Genomic DNA, 13,680 nt, shown 5'->3' with positions numbered 1-13,680 from the left:
TGTAAAGCAATCTAAATAAAAACAAATAATCCACAAGGATGAGTTCCAAAAAACTCAATAAGTAAAAAATTAACATATAACAAGATAACATAGGATGCAAAAATACAAAGATGCAGTGATGCCCTAGGTATGCGGCGGCTAGTGAGCTAACCATGCTGGTCCCTATCTAAGTAGACACACATTAAGAAGGTCACCAGCCTCCTCTAGGTAATCTCACACAAACCCATCACGACATCCAACTTTTGGGTGTAGATCACCAGCCTCCTCTGAGTAGTCTCACACAAACCCCTCACTGCATCCAACCGACTTTTGGGCGTCATGAACGAGGTATGGGGATACAAGTCCAATCCGACCATGGTATGGGTTATAAGGCCACACACTCTCACCCTAACCATTGGTATGAGATCTGGCACATGTTATGGATATCCTAGCCCAATGCCCTAGCCCAATGCAAAGTCATAAAGTTCACATACTACATGTGGTTTAGATACATTTCCTCATACCTAGTGCCCTTTTGATCCAATATCTTTGTCCACCTAGGAATATTAATCCTCATGGGATCCCTACCAACCGTCGGATTAAAAACCCTGTAACCCTATGGTCATTCACATATGATAGGGCTGATGCCTCTCATATCTCCTCATGGGATAGCTTATCTTCTGAAATGCAACCCTAGCCGCATAAGCCTGAGAAGAAGTGGTGGCTAGGGTTTGGGGCATATTGCTAGAAATACCCCTAATACCACCTCTGAAAACCTTTCATGATCTTCACAATACTACTCATGCAGCCCAAAAAATCTGTGACAGATTCATAGAGAAATTAGTGATATGCTCAAGTCCATCATTATCAACTTCAGCTAATAACTGTGTAGTTATGGCTGATATATGGAGAGTATTCTGTTTTGGCATCCACAAGACCTGGAGATTGAACTTGGAACATTTTAGAGAATTGCCTTTATGGGTTTATCGATATGATTTACTCTAACGGCTTTTTCTTTGCTCTACATTCTATTGGTTATGTGGTGAAATGTGGGATCAATGGACGTCATTCAGTGGTAAATCTTGCACCACTCCCAGATGGGGATCTTGTGGAAAGAATCTTTTAGATTTGTTAGGAGAACTACATTTGATCTTGAGGCATTTTGAAAATGCCGGTCCATACCATTCCCCAAATTCGAGAACTACTGGTTTTAATATCTAGAAGTCGCACCTTAGCGCAACATGCAATGGCTGGTGCTTCAGAGTTGGGAAGATCAAGCAGTATTTGTTGGTAATAATTTTATATTTTCTATCTCAATTTCTGATCACCCAGAGCTTCAAACCAGCTGCATCTACTTCACTGATGATAATTCTCTCTTCTAGGAATTTGGAGGAGGAGCAGATATGGGAAGATTTAGTTACCCAGATCATACAATTAAGACATTTTACCTCGGCCAAGACATTAATTTTTATTTTTCACCTCCTCTTTGGATCTCCCCGAGTCTTTGGTAAATGGGGATGATTATATTTCCTGCATCGTAATGAAGTCCATCTTCATCATATCTCTAACATATTCTTCACTGAACATTTCAATCATGATGGATATAGTTCCCATATTTTATTTTTTGGGTGAACAATATATTTATTGTATCAAACAAAAGCATAGAAAATAAGAGCTCTCAAGACGAGCTACAGAAAACATGTAAGCATGCAAAATATTGTCAGAAACCGTAATTCTTCCTGATTTTGAAATCACAAAGTATGTGACCTATCGGTCCATCTGCACCTTTCCCTCAAAAGATGGTGTAAAATCACAGCAAATCCCCACTCGACTACATTTTTACTATGAAATACTTTTGTATGGATCTCCAGCTCCTCCTAAAAGAGTGAAACCCTGTTCTATCAGCACTGTGTCTCTCAGGGACTTACTTCCATATCCAAAATGGCACATTCTATTTCCTCTTTTGAAGAAAAAACCATTTTGTTTCAATTAATGACAGGGAAATGCTGTAGAAAACAACTTCTATTACAGTTTCTTCTCTTCATCAGTCTGAATGAAAATGGGGTTCAACTCTGATCCTTTTCATCATGCTCGTTGTATTGATTGCATAAGGTGTCGACATATAAAGTTCTACCTTCAGTATATTACCCTTGGAACTTTCTTCTTTCTATTTTCGAGTGTAAGCCAACTAGGTCAATCCTTGTGTCTTATGATCTTATTCATAATTAATATATCCAAGGATTTGAACATCAAAATGTTTGTGATATCATGGAGAAAGTAGATAAAGAGTCCAAGGAATTACACCAATGTAAAGGATTAGGGCTGATAGTGAATCTAAACGATAAGGCAGAATTATTATGCTGAAATTCTTAACTATTATAAAGACATGGAAACGCCTATAATAGTAAGCATTACTTACTCAATATCTTACTAGGTATTTTGCTTCTTTTCTCCTTCAATGTTTAATGAATGGGCGCCATTATCATGTACACAAGAGGGAAGTTCTATATCATTCTTGGAGTAAGGGGGAAAGTTTGTTAGGGTTCGGTTTAATCACAAGGTTTGCTTTACACTCTGAGTATCTAGTTTGGAATACCAAGAACATTATTTCTAACTAGTATTTATAGACAACACTAGGTTCTATAATTAATCAACTCTCCCACAAAGCCCGTCACATCGTTGGATCATAACCAATCCACTGGACTATAATAAACTTATTGGGTTGTAACACCGGTGAATAAAGTATAAGGGTATTTTAGACCTCTCATATTAATATTCACATAATTATGCTTAAGGAGTGAACAATTGTAAGATTAATATACTTATTAGAATTAATTTCTCAATTTAGTCAAAGTTGATGAGTAACTAAATGGTGAACTTCACATCGATTAAAGAAAGAGGTCCAAGGTTTGATGACCTCTAGATGCATAAAAGTATATAAAATCGAAGGAAATATATGAGACCAAAAAATAAATAAAAAGAAACTCCATGTGTGGGGTATGTGAGGATTTGAGAGAACACATCAAGGGAAGAAGGAAAACAAATATTAGAGAAGTAAATCTGTTGTATTTTCATCTTCTCATATGATCTTATATTGTTTGCACATAATTTATCAAGGCATGCCATGATCATATTTGCATTTTGTATCCACGTGATGTTGAGTTAGCATAGGTGTTTTTTATGAAAATGTATGCCAAGGTTGTGTAATGCGGGGAGGCTATATAATGGCATAGGACAGACATTGATTTCTAAACATTTGGCTATGATAGATGGATGTGAAATTGTGTAAGGCAGCTAGGCCGTTTAACAGCAAGGGACAACTTTTTGAACTCAGACCAAGTAGATTCATATGGGATTATTTCTTACGAAAGTTTAATTTTGGAAACTTTTATTGATTGTAATTCTTGGGATATAGAAGTTTATTTTGGATTTCAGTAGAACTGTGAGACCATTCATGGCAATATTTATGATTTATGTTTGAATAATTTTCTGCTGCAACTCATTGTGCTTTCCGTGGATTTTACCTTTTTGCATTGTGTATGGATAATCCCTTAATGTGTTTCAGTTCACTACCTAAGTAATGTCAATCCTTGATCAATAATGACCTCTCCTTTACAGGGAGATTGGAGTGTTACAGGGTGCTCAGAGTTGAAAGACTTACTTATAGTGAACTTAGAAACCACCAGAGTGGAGTGGAGATGGCAAGGCATGGTGCTCGGGTTCAATAACACAGTCATGACCAACAAGAGAATCATGTTGCTGAGAGGGGTGCTTATCAATTACATTCAAAAAAGAATGATGAGCCATGGTTAATGGAGTGCTTTGCAAGCCCATGGTCCAATTAGAATGATCCGTCCAATATGGTTGTGTCCAAAAAAGAAGATGTTATTTCTACTATAAATATGTAATGCGAACAACTCAATGGAAGAGTTCAATTCATCTTGTCCTAACTTTCTTTCTTGTCTTAAATATATCTTCTTCATTTTATAATATGTTATTAGCACAATTCTGCTCAAGGTAATTCAGTTTCGGACAATGAAGAAAGCGCATTTGGTAGATTGTTCTATGTCAAAGACTCGTCCAATGTACCAAATATAATGAAATTTGAGTATGACAATACTAGAATGTTAAAGACTCGTCCAATATACCAAATATAATGAAGTTTGAGTATGAAAATACTAGGGTTGCTCGAAAGAAATTAGCACAAAAGCCCGCATCAAACTGAGCAAGAAATAAGTCCAGGTTTCTAGGTTTTCATTCATTATTATTTTTAGATACAATGCTCAAGTGGTTACTTGCATTTTGTTCTTTCTTTTTTTTTTTTTTTTTTTTTTGGTTTGCCAACCCCGGTTTTCAAGGCTTTGTCCTGACTAATCGGGTGTTCGACCCGAGTCGCACACCTACCTGTAATGGGTGAGTCTCCCAGCGGAGATTTTTTGAATCCACAAGGTTTCGATACCGGAACCTTGCTTAAGCTGACCAAGCGCATTTCGTACTATTACTTTTAGTACAGTCTAATAATATTATATATATATATATATATAATTGGATTGGGTTCAACTTAAACAATGCCCAACCACTAGAATGCAATTGGCAGAATTCAAATGATAGAAAATTCATCATTGAATTTTCCAATGAAGCTGTTGTATTTTGAATTGATTCCAACTACAATGACTATGTAGTTAAGATCATTCATTATTGTTTTTCGTCAAAAGACAGAAATATGAAATGATAATCTCTTGCCATTAAAATAGTTCTTTACTTTCTTAATTGGTGGATTGGGTTCTATAGTTATTTACTTGAGTAAATTTTCATTTTTTTCTCAATGAGAAGTTCCTATGTTTATAATTTTTTATTTTTCTTTCTAATAATCAATTGGTGAGTTAAAGTTGGTTGAACAATATTAATTACCCTAATATAAGTTTTTATTCCTATAGGTTTATTTTATGGATTTCAAATGTTGGATCATACCATGATTAGCCTTTTGATGACAAGTTTTATTTTTTTAATACTGTAGGTCCGCCCTTGTATATATGTATCTTATATTTGCCTACCCCTGGATTTTTTTTTTTTTCTAATACCAATGGTAGTTTTACCTTACTAACTTTAGACATTTTATTCACAATATAAAATCAAATAACAAAAATTGCCGAAGAAATAAAGAAACAGATAATATAAAATTAAATAAAAAAATTAATAAAAAATGATAAAAAGATAAACGATAAATAAATTGAGAAAAAGAAAGAGTACCTAATTGTGGAGAATATTTTTTTTCCAATTTTTCCTTAACCCACACTTGTAGAAAAGGAAAAAAAATAAATAGGAAGAAAATAGGAGAGAGGAAAGAGAAGAGAGAATAAATAGGAATTGAGGAGTTAGTTTCTAATTGGGAGTGATATTTTGAATACCTAATAAGATTTTTTTTTTTTTTCAAAATTTCTTTTAACCCACGTTTATAGAAAGAGAAGAGAATAAATAGGAAGAAAACATGAGAGAGAAGAGAGGGGATAATAAATAGGGATTGAGGAGTTAGTTTTTAATTATGAATGACATTATACCTGATGAGGAAAGAATAAATAAACCGGATTCAGTTCGGTTTAAACCCAGTTCGATCAGAACAACTAGACCAGTTCGGTCCAAACTTAGTCCGACCAGATCGGACCAAGTTAGACCGACCAAGTCAAGGTCGGTTGGATAAATATAAAGTTGAATACAAAGGTAAATCTGAAGAAGATTCTAGCCAAAGAAACAAAGATTCAACCGGGACTCTACTACTAGTGTTCGAGTAGGGCTCGAGGACTAACGAGGGTTTGAGTCTCATTCAAACTCGGTTTAGCCAGCAAAGTCGTATAAAATCTATAAAAAGGTAAAGGAGCACAAGAGAAAGGTACGCTGAATAGAATTATCGCTATTCGTATTATTATTGTTCATTACTTTCTTGCCTCCCTTAGTCGGATTTCTAACTAGATCGTCGGAGGTGAAAACTCGACCTCCACGGTCGAGCTCATCTGTGCAGGTTTAACCGGTTGAAGGGACGAACAGGATTGTGCAGCAACAATTGGCGCCGTCTGTGGGAACTTGATCAAAAGGCTATTATGAAGACGAGATCAGGTTTGATAATCGAAGAGTTGTCTGGTGGAGAAAAGGAGGTCGACCAGGGTGGGATGGAAAAAATTCCCGAACTCCAAATTCAGCAAGATTCTCCAATTCTCCCAGACACACCAGCAAATCCATATGCGACAACACATCAAATTGTCGAAGTTCAAAAGGAACAAGTTGAGATGAGAAAAGAAATCTCATCCTTAGGCGAGTTGATCGGGATGGCCATACAACACATAATTGCTCCCGAGGCGATTCTCGGAAAAACAAAAAGTCTCGAGGGGAGCAAGGGAGTGACCGACCACCAGTGATCGACCAGATCCCTCAACAATCTCAAAAAGAGCTGGCGAAATCTCGAGCCTCGAAGGAGGATAATCCTCCAGTCAACAACGATGAAGATCGAGGAAGCAATACAGATCCAGCAAAGGCCTCAAAGGGCAAAAAAGATCATAATGGTTCAAAGAAGCGTGATGACGAGATGAATAAGAAAATTGCCGACCTTGACGAAACAATCAAAAAGGCGTTAAAACTCGGCAAGGAAGAGTTATACGCCGTCTTAAAGGAGGACCCTTTCATAAAAAGCGTCTCGGAGGCGGAGATGCCAAAAGGCTTCAAATGTCCGACCTTCAAGGCGTACGATGGATCGAAGTGTCCTAAGCACCACATCACCCATTATAAGTCTGTCATGTCTACTCAAAGACATAATGAAGCAGCCATGTGCCGTAGTTTCCCAAAGATCATTGACCGGAGCTGCTTTAGATTGGTACCAAGCTCCACCTCGGGGCACAATAAAAAGTTTCGAACATCTAGGTCGGACTTTCTTATTGCGTTTCCAAAGCGGAGTAGAAACCAAAAAGAGAGAAGATACCCTGTTTGCCGTAAAACAGGGGCGAACGGAGTCCATTAGAGATTTCCTTGAGAGATTCAATAAACTGACCATGCAGATTGAGAATCTGGATGAAAAGATAGCCTTTCACGCCTTGTACCAAGGGCTCAGCCATGAAGGCCTACTTGAAAGACTTTTGAATGACATGCCAGAAACATATAACGATCTCCGTGAGCGATGTCACAAGCAAGCCGAGATATCGAAACAATTGAATCTCGAAAGAAGGAGCATCCGACCATGGAGACACGAACATATAAAGAAAAGTACCAACCGTCGGAAGGTCGACCATAAACCCGACCGGGGATGGTCGACCCGAACAGAAAGGTTACCGACCATGAGGAGATCGGAAATCCTGATGCAGATTAAAGATCGAGGAATCCTCCAACAACCCGAAAAGTTACATTCTCGACCAGGAAATCGGGACAAAAGCAAATATTGCGACTTCCACAAAGATCATGGACACTGGACAGATGACTGTCGACAACTAAAAGAAGAAATTGACAGAATCATCGATCAAGGACGACTCGTAAAATACCTCAAACCTACCCAGCCTGATCAAAAGCAAGTAGAAGGGGGTAGGAAGAGGCATAGATCTCCGAGCAGAGAAGGACGCCAAAACAAGTCCCGACCACGAGAAGGAGGAGATAATCAAAAACGACCACCAATATTTACTGTATTTGGTGGTCCAACTGAGGAGTCCAGTAGGCAAGCCAAAAGAAAAGCACGATATGTGGGGAATGCCGAGCTTGAAAAACCAGGTGAGAAGATCACTTCAGAACCAATCACCTTCTCAACCAAAGATAAGCAGGGGGTAAATACTCCCCACGACGATGCCCTTGTCATCAAAGTCACTCTGGCCGGAACAGAGATCCATAGAGTCCTAGTAGATACTGGGTCATCAGCAGATATCTTGTCATTAGAAGCTTTCCAAAAATTACAGCTAGATGAGAAAATGCTGATCCCTTGTGGGACGCACTTGTACGGTTTCACAGGAACCTCAACCCGAGCAGAGGGCACTATCAGATTGGATCTTCGTATTGGTGAACACCCCAGAGACAGGGTCGTCCAAACAAATTTTATGGTCGTCCGAGATCTGTCAGCTTATAATATGATCTTAGGACGACCAACCCTTTGTACCCTGGAGGCGGTAGTATCATCCTTACACATGAAGATGAAATTCCCAACAAAAAAGGGAATAGGAGAATGTTCCGCCGACCAAAAGGGAAGCAGGCAGAGCTACGCCAATTACATGAGAAAGAGAGTAAAAACAAGCTCTACCATGGCGGTTGAAGTCAGAGATGATCGTGATGAAGAAAACATGCAAAGAGCCGAACCGGTAGAAAAATTGGAAAAGATTATGCTGAATTCAAGGGAAGATCAAGGAACTATGATTGGAGCAGAACAAGAAGAAGAATTTAAAAATAGTCTAACCAGCTTTCTACAGAAAAATACTGACGTCTTTGCATGGTCCGCCGAAGACATGCCCGGAATCGACAGAAAAGTAGCCGAGCACAGGTTGAATATTGACCCGCATGCAATTCCAATAATACAAAAAAGAAGAAAATTTTCTTTGGAAAAGCATGAGGCAATCCGAACAGAGGCTCAGAAGCTGAAGCAGTCCGGATTCATTAAACCCATCGACCACCCAACTTGGTTGGCCAATGTGGTGATGGTAAAAAAGACCAACGGAAAATGGAGAATGTGCACAGACTATACCGACCTCAATAAAGCCTGTCCAAAGGATTGTTATCCTCTACCAAGGATAGACTTGCTCATCGATGCAACCGCCGGGCACGAGATGCTCAGTTTCATGGACGCTTATTCAGGATACAACCAAATCTTGATGAACCCAGACGACCAGAAACACACAGCATTCATGACAGACAGGGATAGTTATTATTATAAAGTAATGCCCTTTGGTCTAAAAAATGCTGGGGCAACCTACCAGCGAGCGGTCAACAAAATTTTCGAACAGCAGATAGGCAGGAATATGGAGGTATACGTTGATGACATGCTGATAAAGAGCACATCTCAAATCAACCATCTGAAGGACCTAGCAGAAGTCTTTGAGGTACTCCGAGCATACAAAATGAAGCTCAACCCAGAGAAATGCGCTTTTGGAGTATCTTCAGGAAAATTTCTGGGGTTCATGGTATCCCGAAGAGGAATAGAAGCTAATCCAGAGAAGATAAAAGCCATACAAGAGATGAAACCACCAAAAAGCATCAAGGAAATACAAAGTCTCACTGGTCGGGTAGCAGCCTTAAACAGATTCATAGCCCGGTCAGGAGAGAGATGTTCACCTTTCTTCCAAGCCTTAAAAAACTTATCCAAAAAGGGAGTACCAGAATGGAGCGAGGAGTGTCAACAAGCTTTCGAACACCTAAAAGAAAAGCTAACTACTCCACCTCTGCTCGTACGACCAACCACAGGAAAGGAACTGATCGTCTACTTGGCAACTTCACCCCTGGCTGTTAGTGCGGTATTAGTGCAAGAGGAAGGAAAACAGGAAACCCGGTTTACTATGTGAGCCATGTGCTCCTTGATGCTGAAACAAGATATCCAGAAGTGGACAAGCAAGCTTTGGCCTTGGTCATAGCAGCCAGAAAACTGAGACCATATTTTCAGTCACATCCTATTGCAGTACTGACAAATTTTCCCTTGAAGAAAATACTGCACCGACCAGACTTGGCCGGAAGATTGGTATCCTGGGCAGTCGAGCTAAGTGAGCATCAAATAGAATTCCGACCAAGACCAGCTATTAAAGCTCAGGTCCTAGCTGATTTCATCCTTGAAACTTCTGAGCCAGAGCATGAACAAGAGGAAGAGGCCACTCCCGAAAACATCAAGAGATGGATACTTTCAGTGGATGGTTCCAGCAATGCACAGGGGAGTGGAGCGGGATTGCTCCTAATCAGCCCAGGAGGATTCCACATCCGGTATGCCCTACGCTTCCAGTTCAAGGCCTCAAATAATGAAGCAGAATATGAAGCACTGATAGCCGGTCTTCGCATAGCAAAAGCCCTCGACATTCAGAATATTGAAGTTAGAAGCGATTCACAACTAATTGTGAATCAAGTGAACGGGCTATATGAAGCAAAAGAAAAAAGGATGACTAAATATCTGACCATGGTCAACCAATACAGACAGTTCTTCAAAAACATCCAAATCCAACAAGTCCCTAGAGCAGAAAATGAACAGGCAGATGCCTTATCTAGGTTGGCTACGGATGAGATGGAAGCAGACCCGGTTGTATATATGGAAGAGCTACAATTTCCGAGCATCAATCTGACCGACCAGATGCACATTCAATCCGAGCACGGTTGGATGACTCCAATAATCAATTATCTTGAAGGTGATTTACTACCAGAAGATCCAAAAGAAGCTCGAAATGTAAAGCAGAGAGCAGTTAGATACACTGTCAGAAATGACAAGTTGTACAAAAAGTCTCTCACCCGACCATTGTTACGATGTGTGGGGGCTCCAGAAGCAGCCGTCATCCTAAAAGAAATTCATGAAGGAAATTGCGGAAGTCATATAGGAGCCAGAGCCTTAGCAGACAAGGTAATAAGGCAAGGATACTATTGGCCCACACTACAAAAAGATTCGAAGGCCCACGTCCGCAAATGTGACAAGTGCCAGGCACACGCCAACATACCTCATGCTCCCGCAATGCCTCTAACATCAACTCTCTCTCCGATTCCATTCGCTAGATGGGGGATGGACTTGGTAGGAAAACTACCAAAGGCCACAGGAAGCAGAGAATACTTGGTGGTGGCGGTCGATTACTTTACTAAATGGGTGGAGGCTGAAGCACTGGCATCCATCAATACCGATCAGATGAAAAAATTCGTCACGCATAATATCATGTATCGGTATGGTATCCCAAAAATCATAGTTACCGACCACGGAAAACAATTCGAAAATGCTGAATTCGAACGATTCTGTAAAGAGCAAGGCATAGAGCACCGTTGGTCTTCTGTAGCATATCCACAGAGCAATGGTCAAGTGGAAGTGACTAATAGATCAATGTTGGAAGGATTAAAGAAAAGATTGGACCAGTCTAAAGGTAGATGGGTAGAGGAGCTACCTAAAGTTCTGTGGTCTTACCGAACTACTGCCAGGACGACCACCGGTGAATCTCCATTCCGACTAGCTTATGGAGTCGAAGCTCGGATTCCCGTAGAGGTTAAGGTCGGATCTATTAGAGAAGAAGAATTCAATGAAGAAGCTAACATCGAAGGGATGAGGGCCAACATAGACTTCATTGAGGAAATCAGAGATAAAGCACAATATCGATTGGAGGAATACCATAGACGCATTGCAACACATTACAATGCAAGGGTCAAAATGCGACAGTATCTTCCTGGAGATCTGGTCCTCCGCAAATCATCTGCCTCTGATCCTACAAATCAAGGAAAGCTTGCTCCTAACTGGGAAGGACCGTACATCGTAGTACAACAAGTTGCCCCAGGAGCATACAAGTTGCGCGATCCAGAGACCGGCCAACTCATACCTAGGACCTGGAATTCAAACAACTTGAGGAAATACTATCAATAGTATAAAAGCCTCAACAAATTTTGGAATTTTCTTTCAGTTTTCGTCTTTAAATTGTTTAGATATTCACTCTAATTGGTGATTCAGACATTTTGATTTGAATAAAGTTTTTGAAATTTCTACATATCATTACAGCTCAAGCTATGATACTTAGCTAAGATGATCATGGGGGTATTGACAAAAAGCTGAAATTCATCAACCGACCTACTAAGGTCGGAAAAATAAAAGCCCTAAGTCACTTAGGCACAAAAAGCCCTAAGTCTCTTAGGCCACCGACCTACTAAGGTCGGAAAAATAAAAGCCCTAAGTCACTTAGGCATCAAAAGCCCTAAGTCACTTAGGCATCAAAAGCCCTAAGTCACTTAGGCATCAAACAAGCCCTAAGTCACTTAGGCATCAAAAAGCCCTAAGTCACTTAGGCACACCGCCCTAAGTCACGTCGGCAAAAAAGCCCTAAGTCACTTGGGCACAAAAGCCCTAAGTCACTAAGGCGGGCAAAAAAGCCCTAAGTCACTTAGGCATCAAAAGCCCTAAGTCACTTAGGCATCAAAAGCCCTAAGTCACTTAGGCACAAAAAGCCCTAAGTCACTTAGGCACAAAAAAGCCCTAAGTCTCTTAGGCCACCGACCTACTAAGGTCGGAAAAATAAAAGCCCTAAGTCACTTAGGCATCAAAAGCCCTAAGTCACTTAGGCATCAAAAGCCCTAAGTCACTTAGGCACCACAAGCCCTAAGTCACTTAGGCACAAAAGCCCTAAGTCACTTAGGCTCAAAAGCCCTAAGTCCTTAGGCACAAAAGCCCTAAGTCCTTGGCACACAAGCCCTAAGTCACTTAGGCACAAAAAGCCCTAAGTCACTTAGGCATCAAAAAGCCCTAAGTCACTTAGGCACAAAAAGCAATTTGGGCATAAAAGATTTAAACTTCGATGTTCAAAAGAAAGAGGAAACAATTGACAACAACATCTGTTATAAGATTAAAAGTACTTTTATATTTCGAACAAAGAAGGATTACATCAAGCCTCAAAAAGAGGACAGTACATCAACAAAAACTCATCCGAACTAAGTTTCCTTCTGTTCATTTACTGGAGGAAGTCGAACATCCGACCTTGGGCAACGGATCCCAGTTCGAATCCAGAAAGTCGGTTACTTCAACATTGGAAGGCTTTGGGAATCGAGGCTGATCGGCACACCACTGGGGACGAGGAACTTTCAGATCGTCATAGATGCCCGGATCAATGAAAGCCTTGAAAGCCTCCAGGTCCAAATCTTTGAAAGCTGCTATGATCCCCTGGTAGACTTGGCGACGAGCATAAATATACCCAGGGGCAGCAACCTTCGCCATAAACTTCCTGCATCCTGCAGTCTTGATCCACCTCTTAATAACTTCATGACGAAGCTCATTGGAGAGATCTTCAAAGACACAGGGAGCCTTTTCTTCAACCATCTTGGTCAACCGAGCAACCTCACTATCCGAACTCTCCAACTTTGCTTGCAGACTACTGATCTCTGCATCCTTTCCGATCAGGGAGCCTTCAGCCTCCTCCAAGCTAGTTTGCAGATTAGATTTTTCAAGCACTAGTGCGTCATTAGCACCTTTCACAGCTGCAAGCTCGCTCAGTAGCTCGGCTTCCCGAGCAATTAAGGAGTTGTTGCTCGATTTCAAAGCTGATAACTCTTCTTTCAACTTCTCATTTTGTTGCTCGGACTCTTGAAGAGAAAAATAATCTTGCCGAGCAGAGCCAATACTTTGACCCAAGGATTGGATCAAAGCACAAGCCATCCTATACACCAGGAATAAAGGGTAAGATTACATATATAATAAAGAAAATAATTGTCCAAACAAGAAGAAAATACACATACCTCACAGTAATGTTATGTGCCTGAAGACGACCAAAGGTATGGAGGTATTCAAGGTCGGATGGTAGAATAGCCCCAGTTAACCACTCATTTGCAACATGGGACATGGAGCGAGGATCGCCCCTAAAAACTGACGAGTTACCATCCAACGACCAATCTGGTCGAAGAATGTTAGTAGAACCTGAGGTCCTAACTTCATCAGGGTTACCCTGACCTGAAATATCCTCACTCAGAGAAGGATGAGAATCAGGATCCGAACTGCTCTTGCTAGCCACCCTCTTGGTCGGTCGGGGAGGAAGATCG

At 40.5% G+C, this 13,680-nt stretch overlaps 1 protein-coding gene and 1 pseudogene across 1 annotated transcript; both read left to right on the top strand.

Moving 5' to 3' along the window:
- Positions 1–1,490, top strand: part of LOC149011123 (putative F-box protein At5g55150) — a 3,180-nt pseudogene extending 1,690 nt beyond the window's left edge.
- Positions 1,491–7,298: 5,808 nt separating this feature from the next.
- On the top strand, positions 7,299–11,622 carry LOC149011122 (uncharacterized). Its single transcript, XM_089162565.1, has 3 exons — positions 7,299–8,004; positions 9,774–10,009; positions 11,584–11,622. The coding sequence occupies exons 1-3, from the start codon at positions 7,299–7,301 to the stop codon at positions 11,620–11,622; spliced, it is 981 nt and encodes a 326-aa protein (XP_089018691.1).
- Positions 11,623–13,680: the final 2,058 nt, after the last annotated feature.

Source organism: Hakea prostrata, chromosome 7, assembly GCF_041222555.1.
Source record: "Hakea prostrata isolate BN-2017 chromosome 7, UWA_Hpros_2, whole genome shotgun sequence".
Classification (NCBI taxonomy): Eukaryota; Viridiplantae; Streptophyta; class Magnoliopsida; order Proteales; family Proteaceae; genus Hakea; species Hakea prostrata.
This window is presented reverse-complemented; position numbering and strand designations above follow the sequence as displayed.

Excerpts from the sequence above, each read along its gene's own strand:
- LOC149011122 (XM_089162565.1), top strand. The coding sequence starts at position 7,299 with ATGAGGAGATCGGAAATCCTGATGCAGATTAAAGATCGAGGAATCCTC. Across the intron at positions 8,005-9,773 it reads CAGATTGGATCTTCGTATTG|AGCATGAACAAGAGGAAGAG; the intron begins GTGAACACCCCA and ends CTTCTGAGCCAG. Across the intron at positions 10,010-11,583 it reads TCGACATTCAGAATATTGAA|ATATTCACTCTAATTGGTGA; the intron begins GTTAGAAGCGAT and ends TAAATTGTTTAG.